The sequence below is a fragment of the Magnolia sinica genome, chromosome 4 (assembly GCF_029962835.1).
Source record: "Magnolia sinica isolate HGM2019 chromosome 4, MsV1, whole genome shotgun sequence".
Classification (NCBI taxonomy): Eukaryota; Viridiplantae; Streptophyta; class Magnoliopsida; order Magnoliales; family Magnoliaceae; genus Magnolia; species Magnolia sinica.
In genome coordinates this window covers 94,350,508-94,370,424 of record NC_080576.1, presented here as the reverse complement: position 1 = coordinate 94,370,424, position 19,917 = coordinate 94,350,508, and the positions used below count along the sequence as shown (strand labels likewise).

General features: G+C 41.6%; 1 protein-coding gene across 12 annotated transcripts in view; it reads left to right on the top strand.

The window, feature by feature from the left end:
• Positions 1-12,139: 12,139 nt before the first annotated feature.
• Positions 12,140-19,917, top strand: part of LOC131243403 (uncharacterized TPR repeat-containing protein At1g05150-like) — a 29,731-nt gene continuing 21,953 nt past the window's right edge. For 5 of the 12 annotated variants that reach the window (XR_009170047.1, XM_058242744.1, XM_058242745.1 and 2 more), the window contains exons 1-2: positions 12,140-14,710; positions 19,282-19,366. Coding sequence is in view for 9 of the 12 variants with exons in the window: in XM_058242744.1 (XP_058098727.1) it covers positions 12,394-14,710; positions 19,282-19,366 (2,402 nt within the window). In the remaining 3 variants the exon portion in view is untranslated. Of the gene's footprint in view, positions 14,932-19,281; positions 19,367-19,917 lie in introns of those variants that run through there. The other 7 variants (XM_058242743.1, XM_058242750.1, XM_058242749.1 and 4 more) reach the window with 3 other exon arrangements.

Below are 19,917 nucleotides of genomic sequence, written 5' to 3'. Positions count from 1 at the left end.
ACATGTTGGATGGGTTGGATATTATTCATCACAATGTGGGTCCCACAGATCTAAATGTCTCTGACTTCTAAATGAAAAAAATAAAAAAGGATAGGGAAATTTTGATATTTTCCTCCCTTAATAAGTATGTCAATGGAATTTCCGAGCATCATTTGGTAAAATACAAATTCATGAAGAATTTTGTTGTAAAAATTCAATAATTCAAACCCTTGATATTTGACTATTTTCTTTTAAAAATAGATGATGTCCTTCAATCAAGATGTTGAAATATTTCAACGTGGGAGTATCTTAGGATATCCACCCTCCATGATGGGGAGCGGATTAGCTGTTACCGTCGTCACACCTGGGTGGGTGTTATCCTTACCGTGTGGGGCCCACCTTAATGAATTTATTATATATCTGCACCGCCCATCTGTTTTCTCATGTCATTTTATGACTGTATGCAAAAAATTAAGAATATCCAAATCTCCCATGGACCACGCCACTGTAAACAATGATGAATAATCATTAAAAGCTTTTTGCAGGCCTAAGAAGTTTTTTATCAAGCTGATATTTACACTTTTCCCTTCATCCACATCTTTTTTAACTTATCAATGGATTGGATGGAAAATAAACATTACGGATTTTATTACATGGGCTCTAGAAGGTTTTAATGGTGAGCATTCAATCACCACTGTTTCCTGTGGTGTAGCTCACCTGAGATTTGAATCTACTTAAATTTTGAAACCACCCCTGAAATAGGCTATAAAAACGGATGGACGGCATTGATATACAATACATCCATCAAGGTGGGCCCCACTGTAAAGGTAACACCCACTTAGGTGTTATCCGGATAACAGCTAATCTGCTCCCTCCATAACGAGGCCATCATATGACTAATTTAAGCATTTTAAAAAGGAAACCGTCCAGTAGCTAAAGTTCAGATCTATTTCAGTACAGACGCATCAAGTTGTATTCCAGCAAATCTCTTTTCATGATTGTTGGCTGTCGGTCCATAACACAAGCCACATGCCACGTGTTCCAATCTAGAGCATCCAATGCAAATCGAATGTATAGTTCAACACGTGGAAATCCTTGGGATAGATCCAAGCCGTACGTTCTACATTGATGATACTGGAGATTGCTACTGGATTCCACAAATCAAGATATGTGCTTAAAGTGGTAGATGGGACCCACCAGTGTGTCGATGTGAAATCAACTGCAGTAGCTCATGCTAGAGTGAGAGCCCATTAATGAGGTAGGTCGTCCATTACTCAAGTAGGCCATAAGAAAATCTCATAGTAGGGATTCTGAACCTATTCGAATAGCTTGTGAGGCCCACCACTTCAAAGAGGATGACCTTATGTACAAGTTGGACGGCCCACAGAAGTTAAGGATAGGATCCCAGCGGTTTCAACGGTTGGTACATCCGAACCTTGTGTATCTTGTGGTGTGGCCAACTTCAATCTTGAATCCGTCTCATCTTTTGATATGTAGTTTAATAGGATCTGATAAAAGAGATGGATGGTCAAGATTACACATATACACCGCAATGGGTCCCACAAAGTTTCCATTACAACAAATTCATATAATAAATAATACAGAAATTCCCGTCTAATATGAACGGTCCAAAATGGACATGACTCGCATGTAACTGTGGATACAGGAAACCTCAAAATTTATGAGGCCCCACCCTAATGTTAAAGTTATATGCGTTCTGTCTGTCTCTCTTGTATGCATATTTTGAGATATTAAAGGGCAGTTCTAATGCTTGTAAGTTTTATTAATTCTAAATGGCTTACAGGTAAGTCAGAAGTGACTTACAACTCCTACATATATTTGAAATCCTGAAAAAATAAAAGTAAAATAAAATAAAAAAGAAGAAGAAGAAGAAGTGATTTCACTTAATCATAAGTCAGCTACGCTGATACTCATATTTAAGTGTAATTTATTTATAGCTTGAAAAGCTAAGGGCATCCAAACAACTCCTAACCTAAATACAAGTCAAATACAAGCCTTAAATGTGTTGTATTATAATTTTTTTATCGTTCCTAAAATAGCTAATTTGGAAAAGACATGTGTCATCGCACAAAGTATAAAGCACGTCTAAGATTTATGAAGATATTTTGAGCTCGTGTTGTGGAATTATAGTCGATGGTACTCAAAGTGTTATACGTCATCAATAGACGAAGCGTAACTAAGAAGCTCAAATACATAACGTAATCAAGAGAAAAGCGATGCTAACGTGGTTATCAGAACAATGTCTAAGAAAAGTCTGGAAGGCCGAAGTGGTGTTGAAGTGATTGTTATCAACTGAACAAGGGGAAGAAGCATCTAAATTACTACCATAAGAAATCTACAAATAGCAAAGGATTTCAACGAAACAAAGTGTGTCATACTAACCCAATTAAATAAATCGAATCTATCTTTCAATTATCCTTTATGTTCCTTAGTATAATTAGTCATTTATGTTCATATTCCTTAGCATAACCAGTAGTTTAATCTTACATTAGGAGCAGCAGTAATACAAGGCTATGCTCATATATTGGATGAATTTCCATTGCAATGCGGGCAATTCCTCTTTCAGAAAATGCTTTTGCAGTTACTCATTATAGTCGACTGTAAATGTTTTCTTTTTATTTGTTTTTATATTTAAAAATCCTCTCGTATAGAAGGCAATGTGTAATCCATTCTCTAAGGATGAACACTACCCTCTGATAATCACCTGATCATTTTAAACAACGTCTTGCGAGTGGTTGAATAAGCGACTAATCTTCTCAGACCTCGGTCATATATTGTCAATTCTGACATATCTACATATGGTGGAGCTTGGGATCAAAGTTGTTTGGTTGGAATCGAGCCGCACAATCGGTTCTAGCATGCCCGCAAATATTACAGGTAACTGAACTCTGCATCCGAAAGGACAACAAGTGGAGGTTGGCACGGGATGATTCGATCTGGCTAACTCAACTCTTCCGACTGATTTGGATTTGACTTGACCCGAACCGAACGGGTGAGTCGGTCTGAATAAAGTGGCTTTTCCCAATCCAAACTCAAACGGAGTTGAGTTCGAGTTGCCCAGTAACTCAACCCGAAACTCAATCCGGTTAAACTCGACTTGATCCAAAACCCAACTCGACCCAACTCTTTAACCCTACTCGTCGCACCTACCTCGACCCGATCTCAAACTCTCTCTCTCTCTCTCTCTCTCTCTCTCTCTCCTCCCTCCCTCCCTCCCTCCCTCATCCTCCTCTCTCTCTCTCTCTCCAGAAGAAAGAAGTGTTGGTGCTTCTTCCCGTGATTTGCATTTTTTTCACCTCACCACCCTTTTGCTTTTTTCACTCATTCACTTTCCCCCACCCTCTTCTCATGCCCTACTCTCTCTCTCTCTCTCTCTCTCTCTCTCTCTAATCGATTCTCCCGAGTCACCTTGGATCGAATTCGCCAAGTCGGCAAGATCGATAACTCCATTTCAAGTAGGAATTTTCTCTTTCTTGATATAGTTATACAGAGAACTGTTCACCTACAATTGGAAGTACAGTATGCCTTAAAAAAAAAAAAAAAAAAAATCTTTTCGATATTTTTGTATCCACCTTTTCCCTTAAAAAGGCAAAATGCTTGTAAAAATCGAATGTAGCTAGAGTTCACCTACATCTGGTTGTATGTGATCAATCCTCCTAAAAATTATATCATATTCCTTTTTTCTAGATTTTTATTTCAACTATTCTAGAATTATTTATTTATTTTGTTTGTTTGTGTAGTGAGAAGAAAAATCTATTGTATGTCTGATTGAGATGTTTGTATTTGTTTGCCATTTTTTTTCTTTTGTTGTTGATTGCATTTAGGAATCTTGTTAATTTTTAATTTGACTATGTCGTGGGATCAGATGGTGCGAACCTCTTCCAAGCCCAACAACCACCCACCACCATCACCCTCTTCCTCCTCCTCTCTCCTCTCCACTCCCTCCCTCCCTCATCCTCCTCTTTTAAGCCTAGCAACCACCCACCACCATCACCCTCCTCCTCCTCCTCTTCTCTCTCTCCTCTCCACTCTCTCCCTCATCTCTCAATCCGACTCGGTGCCAACTCAACTCGACTCGGTACTTCTAACCAGATCGAACTTGGTCCTGATTAGTCCAGGCTAGACCGAACTCGAATCGATTCAGGCATGCTGGACTCGGTATTAAGTTGGATCGAGTTCGGGTTAGGCCTATTTCAAAACTAGATCGAGTCGAGTCAGTCCTAACTCGATCCGACTCGACTCAATGCCCATCTCTAACAACAAGTGAACCCCACCACAAGATTCCATCGGGATGGAAACCCTAACTATTTATTACATCCTAGGTCCACCATCATGTTCTTATGCCATCTAACCCATTCATAACGTAATTCCCCCCTAAATGAAAAAACACAAATATTAACACCAATCAACACTTTCATGGATTAAAGGTAGTTTTAAGGGCAATCATTCAATATCCATCGTCTATTAGGTATTGTATTTTAAAGTTGTTTTGAAAATAAATTAGTGTTTCAAAATTTCTGTTGGGTTGGGCAGGGGCAACTTAAAGAGGTAGACAGGTGAGGGAATCGCATAAAGCCCCCTAATTATGAAAGCCCTATATTATAGCAAAATTAAAATTTCTTAATTATGAAGGTCCTATATTATAGCAAAATTAAAATTAAGAAGAAGAAAAAAAGTCTAAATTTTTTGAAATAAAACTTATTGAAAGGCCTACAAAATAGTAACATCTAAAAATTAGTTTACAATTTTGAAATTGAAAATAAAAAACAACTGTTAGAAACTAACACTATCAATAATAACAGTCTAACTCTATCGTCTCTTTTCAAAATAATAGAATCATTTCTAATAAATTCTTCTCCTAAAACCTAGGACCACAAATACCTACTTTATTACTAATTAAGTTCTCAAAAAATTAAATTCTAACGTTATTTTTCTAAATTAAATTCTTACTTCATTTTTCTAACAGTTTGGATTTATTTTTGGATTTATGGTTCAATTTTTAATTTATTAATTTTATTTTTAAAAAACTAAAAAGCCTCATTTTTATGACTTGCCTAAGGCTCTCAAAAATGTTGAGCCGCCCTTGAGGTCGGGCCTTTGTTGTGGCCTACAAATCTGCAGATGTGTCTTTTCACGCAAGTTCGAAAGGTAACACCCTTTAATATTTTTTGTTTTGGAAAGTTGTGTCTTCTCAAACCCAAGGGTAACACCAAAAATGACATCTTCATGGTGGACCATTTTATTTTAAAGTCCATAGATAGCTAGAAAATGGATGGTTAAGATGGAGTCCTGAGATTTGGACAACTTGGATTAAAGTAAAAGTATGTTGCAACATATTGTATGTACGATGGATGAGTTAGCAAAAGGGGTGTACATCGAGTCAAACCGAGTCGAGCTGGCCTTAATTTGACTCGGCTCGAACACTGGCTGACCTCAGCTCGAACTCGGCTTGGCTCGGTCCTCGAGCCTGATTGGCCAGGTCGGCTCGGTTCAGCCAGCAGCTCGGGCTAGCTCGGGCAGAGTTCGAACCAAGATCGAGTCAAGTTCGCTATCGAGGTATTTCCATAAACACCTGAACTGCAACTTCAAAATCCTACTGTTTTACAAACATATGAAATGATTTTACAAGTGTTTTATCAAACACCTTGTAAGTAACATTAAAAAAAAAGGTATTTGTTTAATGTATATACCTTGCTTGCCACCAGCAATATTTCGTTGAGTCATTTTATCAAACAGTTGGTGAGCAGCATCAATGGCAAAGTAATCGAGTCAGCGAACTGGTTCGATTTGAGCTAGATTTAATCCGAGTCGAGCCAAGCTAGGCCTGTTCGAACTCATTTTCAAGCTCAAAAAATTAGCTCGACTCAGCTCGAACTCAACTTCGAACGGAGTCGAGCTTTTTCGAGTCGAGCGAGCTAACCGGGTTAGCTCGGTTCACATACACCCCTAGTCAGCAACATTAACAAATGGTGGTGAACTCAGACCAAGATCTTGCCTTTTTGTTAGTTCATAAAAATGGGATCTCGTCAATGTTGCCAATCTGTAAAGCCATGATTCTTCTCACTTAGATACTCTGGCAGCTGTATCCACGGGTTTCTCGCGCGCGTGTGGGCTTATCTCTACACGTGCAAGGACACCTGCCAAAACAGAACAGATATTAGCAACCTAGCTTTTCGTCAGATGGGTCAATCTGTTTAGATCTTCTGGCCTTAAAATCAGGTCGTTTCAGTCATCAGTAAGCCAGAGATGAACGAACGGCTATGAAATATTGTTTTAATCATGAGTTTTGTTTAACATATCGTGGCCCACCTAAAGTGTAAAACACATGACTTTTTCAGCCATATGATGTAATGAGGATGTTCCACATGATGGAAGGGTTGGATATCACACACGTGTGGCATATTAGCACGTGCGATTATTTGAATGAATGGCACGCGGGCATGAACCACGAGGTTTTTACTTTGCAAGCCTCTCCCATGGAGGCTCGCCCAGTCTTCTGACCCATTCCCCGCACCACGTGATGATCTGGACCGTTCACATAGAAGCACCATCCTTTGGTATTTGGTCAAGGTGGGAAGATCGGTGATCGTCACCGTTCATGTGAAGGTAGGTTGAGATTCATTCAATCTAAGCTACTGTTGTCGTGACTTCTAGATGAACGGTCTAGATCATTACAGGGATGAAGATTTCCCATAAACCCTCGTTAGCGGACGTGGACGGATTTGATAGATGACCCAACCAAAGCATGTTTGACTGGCACGTGCGGCTTCGGTGGATCCCGGATCCACCGAGGTAGGTGGCATCGTTCGCTCACTTTGATTTGTCTTATATCTAAGTCATCTATGAGTTTTGAAAACTAATTTTAGTCATGATCTCAAAAAAAATGAAAGCTCGTTTTAGGGGATAATCCAGAAAATAACATGAATATAAGGTAGACCATAATATAGAAAATAGTGGCAATCAGTCATTAAAAACTTCTCATTAGCTACAAAAGTTCATGTGAAGGTGATCTTTCATCCAAGTCTTGTTGGCATTATTAATAAGTTAGATGGCTAATAAATATTACGGAAAATTTAATAAAGGCCCTTTTGAATTTTCAATGGTGAGACACTCAATCACATTGTTTCCTATGGTGTGGATCACCTGAGATTTGGATATAATTTTTAGGACCACATCCTAATATAGGATGGAGAAACAGCACCCATATATAATACATCATCAAGGTGGGCCCCTATCTACTAATGGGCCATGTCCCAGAAAAAAAGGAAATGTAGTTTCAATGGATTTGAACTCTTTGCATGGTGTAATAAGATTGGGTCTTTTTTTACTTTTTTTGTTTTTAGGGTTAGCTTGTTAGCACACACCTATGCCAGTACACACATTCCATGCTAGCCACCCCCACCAGGATTGATGCCAAAACCTCAAGTGTTGAAACGAGGTATCTCTACTCAGTCCGCCAACTAAGGTATAAATCCGGGTGTTGGTCATTTTTGTTGTTAGAAGTGGGTTATCGTGGATTACTAACGTAAGCTCATATCTTGCAGTAGCATGGGTCTTTGCTCTTGTTCTTGTAGTAGACTTTTGGGAGTTTCAACGCATGGTCACAGGTTTGAGTATACATAAGTGGTAAAATATCACTATTGTGAGTGTGTGTTTGTGTGTGTGCGTGTGTTAATTTTATTTTTTTTAAAAAAATAATATATGTAAGTGGGTCGGCGTCCAATCAAATTCCATAACATGATAGAAAGACTGAGGAATGTAAACTCACCGTGAAAAATAATAAAATAAAAGCCAGCCGCCGAAAGTAAAGATTCTCTTCAATAAAATGACAAGGTAACATCCATGCATGACCCCTGTAAGCACATCCCTACGCAATCCACTGCATGATAAGTGGCCCACTCCCTTCCTATTCACTTTGTAGTGCTATCTCCTCCATATTCTCATGAGCCACTTAGGATTGGTTTCAGCTCGGATTTTGAACCCTTCAGGGAAGGTCTCAACCCTATTGGGTCTGAAGGCCCATGGGACCCAATAGCCTGCAATACTTGTTTTACCCAGTTAGGTAAAATACCAATATCTGTGAGTTTTATTTTATATGTAAATCTACTCCGTCCATTTGGTAAGAGCCCATAATTTAAACTTATATACAAAATGGATCAGCCTCTTTTATGATGGACCACTCCAATTGTAACCATGTGAAACTGTTCTTAAAATCCAGCCGCTGGATATTTTGATCTGACTATTTTTTGTGACCTCTTTTGCAAACGGTATATGACCCAAAAGTCTAGTTAATCAGGTGATCTTAACCATCATATTTCACATTTTGAATTTGAATCCATTTTCTCAATCGTTCTTTTGATGGCCATCAATTGAACGGTCTAAGTGATAAAATTGGATGGTTTTTCAGGCTATCCACCGTACAAAATGAGGCCCATCATTTAGACCGTCTGTGACTGATGTTGCCTTGTTATGTGCCACGTCACTTTGGCTCGGTCACCATCATTTACCAATGCTAGTGACGCAAGACGACCAACCACGATTGCTGCAGTGGGGCCCACCGAGATGTATGAGTAATTTCCACACTGATCCATCCGTCCGTTTTTCCAGCTTAGGACGTGATTTCAAAACAGATGAACGGCACGGATATAAAGCACATACATCAGGGTGGGCCCCACGGTCAGTGATCCCACCCACTTTGGTGATCCACCGGCCGCACCAAAAAATTAGCTGGCGAAACGGACACAAGGAGTGGATATAATACGTACATCATGGTGGGCCCGCAGATCTGATTGCTGAAAAATTGATGGACCACCAGATTAATGATGTAGATGATTTCGTAGTTAGGCAACTCTGGTGGCTATGGGACCCGCGGGACAGAGTAATTAAGTAGTCCGGCAGTTTACTTTCTCTTGCAGTCGCAGAGAATGATGCGCGGTATGATGGCGTTTTAAGTTTGTGCAGCTTCGTTGCATGCTGTGGTGATCCAGACCGTTGGTCCCGTGGGCCCAATCTCCAATGGACTATGACTGAAAAATATCCCAGATTGGAGGATTCTTTCTATCAATCATGGACCATTTCTCGGTTGTATACGAACCGCTGATGTCTTTCTCTTCTGAACTCTCTATATTTAGATCCTGGTAGACTCTACACTTCCTCCTGCAGAGGATGGTCTAATTCCACGGCTGCGATGGACGGAGGCCTTCGTGCACGTGTAACATCATGGCACACGTGTGCCATATTCTAGATGTTCATCACGTGCCGCCATCTATGTTCATGCGTGGCATATCGGCCTGATTTTTCGGGCCACGAAATCTGTCAGTGGCTGAACCGTTGGGATGTCAAGTTGACACGTGTGAACGGTTTTCCCACAATGTGTCACGCGAGTTTGATGGAGAAGAATCCAGCCGGCAAGTGATGCAAGTGGCATAGATCCGAGCCATTCATCGAGTGAGGCCTGCTGGAAGTTATCTTGTTCAAAAATCACACTTGTCCAGTCATCACATAAGCGAGGAGCGTACATTGAATATAGACCGTTGATCAACCGTTGGTGTATGTCACAGAAAATCGGGGCAATACAGTGGAAGATCTTGGATTTCTTTGTAGGAGATATGGATCACTTTGGTCCCCACCAAACGAACAGTCCGGATCACACACACGTTCGTCACAATGTCACGTACAAAGCTACACCCTTCACCATCTCACTCGCGCGAATCCATTGAAAGAAGCAACTATTTTTATCCACGAATCCTACTGGCGACGGTTGATGCTGTGCTATCAGTCTTTCTCAGCCGCTCACGATAACGTTCTGTGATAGTCCACGCCCTTTTTAAAACGATGGTGACTCTTGAACGATCCACATGACATAGTCTTGTGACAATTTAGACCGTCCAAATTGCTGACCCAATAGATCCTGATAATTCAAAATTACACCGAGATGATGATAGCAACAAATAGCCGTCCATTTGATGAGGCCGGTCTCTCTACGGTCCTCCAATTTCATGCAACTAGCCGCTGGTGCAGCCCATAGCACGTGCATCAAAGCAGATTCAATCATCTGGTGGGCCACTCCAGGAATCTGAAGTCTTCTAAGTGGTGGTACATTGTTATCCAAAACGAGTCCTCTTGATGATTGGATCAATGTAACAACTTTTGCCAGTTATATGATACTCGGACTGGTTATCATCATCGAATTCAGATGGAGCATCAAAGGTATCCACTGTTTCATATTCTGATGGAGTATTATCATATTCTGATGGCTCATTTTAAAGCGTGCTCTAAAAATTGAGGTAAATCAAGTTCTTGGGTGGACCACACCATAATAAATAGTAGTTATTAAATGTTTATTATTAAAAGCAGGGGTGAATACGATCCGAGCTAGCTCGGATAGCTCGCTCAACTGACTCAAAAAAGCTCGATTCGAAGCTGAGTGCAAGCCAAGTTGAGCTGATTTTTTGAGCTCGAAAATGAGTTCCGATCGAGTTCGAGCAGGCCCCAGCTCGACTCAACTCAGATCGAATCCAGCTTGAATCGAACTTGGATCGAACCTCTCTTCTTCTTTTTTTTTTAAAAATTTTTTTTTTATTTTTATTATATATATATATATTACTTAGAAGGTGTTTGATAATATACCTATAAAACCATTGCCTCTGTTTGTGTTTGTAACATAGTGAGTTTTTGAAGTTGTAGTTCAAGTGTCTGTAGAAATGCCTCAACGGCGAATTCAGCTCAATCTCGACCCAAACTCAGCCCACGCTGCCCGAGCTACTGACCAAACTGAGCCAATAAAAGCTTATACTTTTGGTTAAAATAAACATCATAGATAAAGTTTTTATTATCGAGCATTTAATCAACACTGTTTTCCCATGGTGTGGTCCACCTTAGATTTAGATCTAGCTCAATGTTGGGCTCAGGCCTAAAATAACAATGGAAAGTGGATGAACGGCACGTATAAAACATAAACATCTTTGTAGGGCCCACATGGCACTGTTCGCATATACATCTTTGTAGGCCCTCATGGCACTGTTCGCTACTAACGGTGTCATTATTCAATGCATCCGTTGTCACGGTGGACGTACTTATTGCGTGATCGGTTGGATTTGGATGGATGCGGATTTTCCACTGAAACTGGTCGTTAGTTGGTATGTGGTGTCACCATGACCTATGTGTTTCATCCACACCGTTCATCAAATTTTCTAGTTCATTTTAAGATATTGTTAAAAAAAAAAAGAAAGATGCAGATCAAAATATTGGTGAACCACATCACGGAAAAATAGTGGTGATTAAACACCTACATTAAAAACTTCCTAAGGCCTACGAAAGTTTTAGATCAAGCTGATATTTTTTGCTTCCCTTCATGTACGTTTGTGTGACTTAATTGACGGTTTGGATGGCAAATAAACATTACAGTAAGCCTTAGAAAGTTTTTAACGGTGAGCTTTCAATCTCTGCTGTTTTCCTACAGTGTGGTCCATCTGTGATTTGGATCTGCCTCAATTTTATCCATAACTCTTAAAATAATGATGTAAAATGGATGGACGGCTTGGATAAAACATATATATTATTGTGGGACCCAGAGGGAACCGTCCAATAACAAAAAGTGTTAGTACGCAGTCCGTGTCCATTATTATGGTAGATTTGGATGCCATAGACACATCAGGGTAGGTGGGTCCATGCGTAGCAAGTGTCACGAAATTCTCATCTATAAGCATAGGTGAGGAAGTGGCCTCCCATCATACATCAATCAAATGGACGGTGGAAATTGCTTGATCAATCCAGAGACGTGCTGCCACCTGCCGCACAAATTTGAATGGTCAGTATAGCCGCCGTACATGAATGACATGTGGGCGAGCTGATATGGATGAGACGCCTTCATTTGTTTGGCCGATTCACCTCCATTTTTGAAAGGGGTAAACTATCACAGCAGTGCAGACCGGACTCGGAAGTGGGTCCCACATAAGATCAGTGGCTTCATCTCTCGTTACTCCATCACCAACACCTCCATTCCCCTCCTCACCCTTTAATCACTCATCCCAAGGCACCAAACCCCCCATCTCTTCCTCTTTCCTCTCTCTGTCTTTCACTCTCTTTGCTTTTCCAGATCTGGGGATAGAAAGAGAGAGTGGGTTTTGAAGGGGAAGATGAAGAAACCCATTTTCTTGATTTGGGTTTTTCTTAGAAGATGAAAAAATCTATTTTCTGATTTGGGTTTTTCTTGGAAGATGAAAAAACCCATTTTCTGATTTGGGTTTTTCTTGGAAGATGAAGAAACCCATTTTCTGATTTGGGTTTTTCTTGGAAGATGAAAAAACCCATTTTCTGATTTGGGTTTTTTGGGAAGCTCTCTTTCTCTGTCTCACTCAGCTCTTACTATCTCCACAACCACAACCAGCACACATGGCGTCTTCGAGAGGCAGCAGAGCTGAGAAGGTGAAGAGGATATTCGAGCAGTTCGATTCCAATGGCGATGGCGGTCTCGACAGAGAAGAGATGGCAGCACTCGTTGTGGCGGTGAACCCCCGCGTCAAGTTCAGTGACGAGCAGATCAATGCCATACTCGATGAGGTCTTCCGCACCTACTCCGACTTCATCGACGGCCCGAAGGGCCTCACCCTCGATGGCCTTCTCCGCACCTACGATGATGGTGCTGGTGATGTCGACCGTGACTTCGACGCCCTCGACCTCCATCTCCAGCCTTCCCCAGCTGCTCCACCTTCCGAGGCCTCCTCCTCCATTGCAGACGAACGCGCCTCCGAGCCGCACAAGAAGCTCCGCACTGCCGCATGGGCTGCGTCTCCCAATCACGGGATTGTCTATGATGACACGTGGAAGATCGTCGACGACCTCGAGATCCTGATCAAGCGGCTCCGGACCAAGCAGATTAAAGATGGGAAGATGAAGGTGGATAATTTGGATGCTTTCTCTGACCCCGGGTGGTCGAGGGAGCTTGGCCCCAGTGAGTCGGAGAAGACGGTGTTGTGGGAAGAGAGCGGCCACGATTACGTGACCTTCCTCAAGGATTTGGCGGTCCTGAGAAGGCGGGCCGATGCCGCGAGGTCGAGGGAGGAGGCGTTCGACGGGCACATGGCAATTGGGCGAGTGTTATATGAGTACCAGCTGTTCAAGGAGGCTTTAGTCAGCTTCAAGCGGGCCTGTGAACTGCAACCGACTGATGTCCGGCCCCATTTCCGGGCCGGGAACTCTCTGTATGCTGTTGGAATGCACAGTGAGGCGAAGGAAGAGTTTCTTCTGGCATTGGAGGCCGCCGAGGCTGGTGGGACCCAGTGGGCTTATCTCCTCCCTCAGATTCACGTCAATCTCGGAATCACCCTCGAAGGCGAAGGCATGGTTCTTGGCGCGTGTGAGCACTACCGAGAGGCTGCAATCCTCTGCCCGACACATTTCCGTGCATTGAAGCTTCTGGGCAGTGCTCTGTTTGGGGTGGGTGAGTATAGGGCTGCTGAGAAGGCATTGGCAGAGGCGATATTCTTGAGATCGGACTATGCTGATGCACACTGCGATCTGGGGTCTGCTCTGCATGCGATGGGTGAGGATGAAAGGGCGATTCAGGAGTTCCAGAAGGCAATTGATCTGAGGCCGGGGCATGTGGATGCTCTCTACAATCTGGGTGGGCTGTTTATGGATGCGGGGAGGTATCAGAGGGCATCGGAGATGTATACGAGGGTTCTGGCAGTGTGGCCCAACCATTGGCGGGCCCAGTTGAACAAGGCAGTGGCGCTGTTGGGGGCTGGGGAGGCCGAGGAAGCCAAGAAGGCTCTGAAAGAGGCCTTTAAGATGACGAACAGGGTCGAATTGTATGATGCCATCTCTCACCTGAAGGTGCTGCAGAAGAAACCGAAGGGGAATGGAGGCGGGGCCGATGGGGAGGGTGCTTTTGTTGTTGTGGAGGCGTCTAAGTTCAAAAGGGTAGGTAGGAAGACAACCATACGGCAGGAGCTGGCCAGTGCTCTTGAGATTAGGGCTTTCCAGAGGGTCACCAGATTGAGCCATTGTAATGTGGAACTTCTCAAGAAGGAAATGAATGAAACCGATGTCCCCATTTCATATTCTGGTGGTGGGGCCCCTGAGAAATCAATCCGTAAGGCTGCATTGGAGGGAATCCTACGTAGATTGCTTCGTTCTCTCAAAGCTGAGACGTTCCAAGGAGCTGTCAAAGCAATCAATGAGCGGATTCTGTCTGTCTTGGATGGCCCTGGAACTGGTCGGGTGGATTTGGGCATGTTCTTTGCCATTCTTGCACCAATCTGCAGTGGTCCTCCTGACAGGCGTAAACGGATGGTCTTTGATTCACTTTTATGGCGACCCGTGAATGAAGGTTCAGCCCAAATTCGGAAAATAGATGCTGTGAATTACATCAAGCAATTGAGAGTAATTTACATCCCTTCTCTTGGGATTAGTGACATAATGGAAGTTCACGGAGAAGCAGACAGTTCAGTGATTTCATACCCTGAATTCCTCGAGATGTTTGATGATCCAGATTGGGGTTTTGGCATCATGGGCACCTTGGTGAAGCTTGAAAATGGTGATAGGAACCGCCATGGCCGCCACACGTGTGCCATATGTCGGTATCCTATAATAGGGTCTCGATTCAAAGAGATGAGGTCTCGTTTCAGCTTATGTAACCGCTGTTATAGCGAAGGGAAGGTGCCGTCCACATTCAAGCAGGAAGAGTATAAGTTCAAAGAATACGGAAGTGAGTCCGAAGCCATGAAAGATAAGTGCATGCTCTTTAGTTTGCATTCTAAGAGCTCCCAAAATGATTCCTAGCTAGTTTTTGAATCTTCATCAAGTGTTTGAAGATCCTGTAAACTGTTCTGTTGTCATGTGTGAAATAGATCATGGAAGTGCTCGATAGGCACCGCTTCTCCTTGTAAAATAAATATCCTAGGAAGCAGTTGAAATTTCTGTTTTTTTTTTTTTTTGTTAACAGCTTGTAGTAGTTCTTTGTTTGTTAGTGTTTAACAAGAAGGAAAAATCCTCAGACATGACTTGTCTCATGTATTTCTTAGGGTGCAATTGGATGCACTATCCAATTGAATTGCAATTATTATTTAGGGTAGAATAACCAAATTGTTATTTCCTTCATAAGCATTCATATTTTGGTCTACACTCCAAATTGCAATTGCATTACTTCTAAGTTGGACAGTATAGCTAAAGGCACTAGGTGCACCCCAAGCAATCCTGCACCTGTAGTGCGCAAAACACCTCGGCGTGCCCCTGAAGATGCCTCAGGTGCATTTTTTATTTTATTTTATATGATAAATACTAATATTAAATTAATTATAGATATAATTTGCTTTTTTATATAATCAAAGTTGATATTATTCAATTCTTCTTAGCACAAAGCCCCACATCCCCAATCCCAAATTCCCCAATTCCCCAATTCTAAATCCTTAGTTTTTGATTTCTCCAAATCCTAACCCTACATTTTGCATTTTCCCCAATCCTCCAAATTCACCAATCCAAGACCCAGTTTCGCCAAAATCCCTAAAAATTTCAAAACCCTTTAATCCAATTTTTTCGAAATCCCCAAATCCCCTACCCTAAAATTTCCAGTTCCCCCAATTCACCTTAAATCTCTTGTATGACACCAACAAAAGCTGAAATTGCTTTTACGAATTCCAATGTGACGACCTTGACAGATTACTAGAAGAAAGAAATCAAGAAGCGAATGAAATAAGATGTTGAAATTTGAGGGAGGAATATCCTATGCTCTAATCTCAAAAGAAATAAGAAAAGTTGTTGAAATTGGGCTTACATGCCCTTTCTTGTTTATTTCCCTTATTGGGTGGTAAAATACCAAAAAAACCACACATGTGGTATGCATCAGGGTGGTACCTCACATAAAAAGCCCCAGGTGACATCTTGCCCAGGGTCCAGGTGAGCCGCAACAGGCCCAAAGTGCGTTGGCATGCACCTGGAACACCTTTGACTGCACTCAGTTGGATGAACCAGCAATGTAAGGACTTCTTCCATATAAAGAATGCTAGGAAATGATGCCAGTTTTTACCATATACTCTTGACTAAACAGTCCATTCATAATTCAGCTCACTTGTGCATCCAAATGCAGCCTTAAATAGGCCTGAACCGTTCTTCTGATTTTAGTTAGAATTTGCAGGCTGGGAATGTTGCATTATGGAGGGATAAATTAGGTTCAGTATAGCTGAATAGTGGTTGGAGCTGTAATTAGCTTCATATGCTGGCTTGTCTTTGAACATTTGTTGTTGCATGTTGTAATCTGCATCAAAAGGGATCCAAAACTGCACAAAGATGGCACTGGCAGAGATACTTCTTGCACCTCAGTCCTTCTCAGTGCATATTTCCTTCTGTCTTCTACTGTCATTACCTTGACCTGTTTTTTCCTCCTATTGATTTTCTTTGTTACTACCATCCATGTTGTTATATCAGTTGCGGGTTAATCATATTTTGCTAATCATATTTACATGCATGTGATTACAAGTTTTGACTAGTTGACTGTTGGCATATACCAATAGTAGTCCCCTATCTGGTTTTTTTTCTTCTTCTTGATCGCATGGCTTCTTGAAGTGGAATGCAGCTCTATATTGTGTAGCAGTTCCTTGCATCAGTATTGGTATGCCAGCAAGGTCTTCTAAGGAACTTCAATTTTATTTTTTTTCTTGGTAATTTCCAACAAATCTGTCCAACACTCCTAGCCTTCTTATCCTTAATTGGCCCCAGATCCCCGAGCACATATCCCAATGTTTATGTCATGAGGACATCACAATCAAATTGATTAAAAGCATAAAAGTCGTAAAAAGTAATTTTTTGAAAGATATTATATTTCTATTGTCTTATCAAAGTACACAATGCTTCAGGCGAATGCAAGAGAGATGATATAGTAGAGCTAGAAGAACCGGAATATGTTACATGGTGTGCCGTGAAGGCCATTACAGGACCATAAAGGTTGTTACATAAAGGTAACGGTGGCAACCGTTACGCATTACGGGGTCATAACGGCCGTAACAATTGTTATGGAAAAAATGACTTGTAACCGCCGTTAATGGCCCGTTATGCCCCTTGTAAAGGCCATAACAATCCTTTAATGGTCTGTTATGGGGAAAATACAGTTTTTATGGATTTTTTTTTTTCAACGTTACCGGGCAGATACAGATTTTTTGGGTTTTCTCTTTCAATGAAAAAAGAAACTGTAATGGCTGTTACGATCTGTATCGTAAAGGTAATGGTGGTGGCCGTTATGGCCACCGTTACCGTTACTGAATACCTTGAATACGGCCACCATTACTGTTACTGAATACCTTGAATACGGCCACCGTTACCGTTACTGAATACCTTGAATATGTTAGAGCCTTCTCTCCAAAACACACGGTCAGGCTGATGTGTCAATCAAGACTGTCCAGCTATTCTGCATCATTATGGATAGTATATGTTTCGAAGATAACACTAATCAGACAACCATAGGCATAACTTATCTTCATTTTCCTTGACGTTGACCATTAACAATTTTTTTCTTTATTTTCCATTCACATTGTAACCCACTGCTCAGATGGCTATGATAACCCTCTTAAAGTGTATCTTGAATCATTTACCATCGTAGTTGGGCCCCTTAGATGGACTCCAATTGATACTTCACCCTGTCACTTGTACTGCAAATAGAGGACTCCTACCACTTTCCGGAACTCCCAGCTCAACCGTGTCATCTTCCATAAGGTGGAGTGACAGAAGCAATAAATAAATCCATGTCTAGTCCTGTTTGATGGGATTGGAGCACAAAAAGGTGGGAAGGGATGGAAGAAGAAGAAGAAGAAGAAGCTGGTCCAGGTATATGTACAGTTTTATTTTGTTTTGTTTTTTTGTTTTTGTTTTTGTTTTTTTTTTTTTTTTTTCCCCTTACGCCTTTTTTCCCCGTGTTATATGCAGTTATATGTGCTGCTATGGCATGTGTACAAGATCAAGGAGAGAAGGAAAAGATGGAGCACCTGATGCCCTCTCGTGACCTTGCTGGGTTGCTCAAAACTGATCCGGCTTGGATTCTTCACCCAAGGGATTGGAAAACCGTCCTTCTAACCACAGGCTCCAACCTAGTCCCAAAACTTGTTAACAGTAATTACCCAAACCCAACGGCCACCTTCAGCTCATAATTCCTTTCCCTAGCCCTAATTTCCATTACCTTATACTTTCTAGACCTAGCCACGGCCCTGAACTTATTCTGAATTGCAGCTGCAACTTATTCACAGCCCCAAAACCTATTCCAGCCTCTATATCCATATACAAATCCCAAGAAATACCTTTTTACACTCAGCAAACCCTTATTGTTGCCTCAAATATCGTCCCTCCAGACCAAGGTATGCTGTAACAGAAATGGTGGGTGTAATGGTCCCCATGGTTTCCCTTGCGCCTAATGGCTGTTACACCCCTTGTACCAGTTAAAAAAATTAAGGTAAAAAAAAACCCAGAAAAATATGGGGAAAATCCCAAATAATTAGAGGATTCCAAATATGTGTGCGTGTATTTATTTATTTTTTAACCATTTTTGTGATGGCTTAATGGTCCACTCTTTGGTGAGAATGTTGTCTTCGTCTGTCTAATGATTTTATGATCTGATATGCTTAGATTGGTTGCAAAAGGCATGAACAATAAGTTTCAAAGAAAAATACCTTTTTTCATTTTTGCTTTTTCATAAAATATGCTGTTCATCCAAAAATCAGGGTGGCTGTTACACCCCCATATCGCATAACAGGCCCCATCAATACCATAATGTTACAGCCACTGGTTCGGCACACCCTGCTCTAGACTGATAGGCTCTAAAATCACCCCACAGCCTTTTTAAACCCAAGTTTGAGCTCCTCAACTGTCCTGAGTTTATCCCAATCAACATAACTGATCTTACATGCCAGCCCCTAAATCTGTCCCCAATTTGGACCTAAAGCAGCAGCACTGACCACAACCATTTTCAGCCATTGAACTGTACTACAGCCCGTCCTCTGTACATTCTTCAAGTCCATCAATTTTCCTTAGGAGGTGTTTGGGAACAAAAAATACCCTCAAAATTAATCCAGTTTCTGTGGAGACCAAACTATTCCATTGTTTGATTTTAAGAAGGTGCTGTGGAAAACCATATCCCTTTCCGCAGTTTCCCCCTGAAAAGCCTCAAAATCTGTCACCCAAAAAAAGCTGTTTAATCGATTTCCAATGCTTAGACCTTTTGATGGGCCCTTGTTTAAATAATTAAATGATAATAACCAAGACCTCATGCTGTAACTACACCTCTTCTCTCTTGCAAAGAGTTACTCCTTAACAAGAGCGATCCATTTTGGCAAAACGAAGATCTTCCCACTTTGAGCTCCTGCCTAACCACCAAAATTATCAGGTATGCTCTAGTTTATACTTGCTGCAATGTGGATGGGTACGTATGATGGTACTTTTATGAACCATTTTGTGTCTGAAAATTAGTTGTGAAAAGGATCTACCATTTTTGTGTGCCTTTGTAGTGGCACATCTCCTTCTGGTTATACTTGTTATTGGTTTGTCTGGTTTGTTTAATTGTTGTCTTTTTGTGTAGGGGCACACTCCAGTGGTGCTGGTAGCACCTTAAACTACGGTGGTACTGCGCAGATGTGGGGCCCACGTGATGTGTTCACAGAATCCAACCTTCGATCAGATGCATCACCTTAGTTTGCCTCAAGGTCACACAAATCAGCTCTACCCCAACACAAAGTCCTGCCACAGCACAGGGAACAATTTGAGAGTGGATGCCAACCTTTGATTTGTGTGTGGGGTCCATCATGTTGTTTATAATCTAGGCTGTTCATTACCTTCATCTTTACTGGATGAATGGTCAGGGGAAAAATCAAATGGTTTGGCACCTCAGGTGGGCTTTGCTGAAAACGAAGGGTGGGCATCTCATCCTGCCTTATTCTG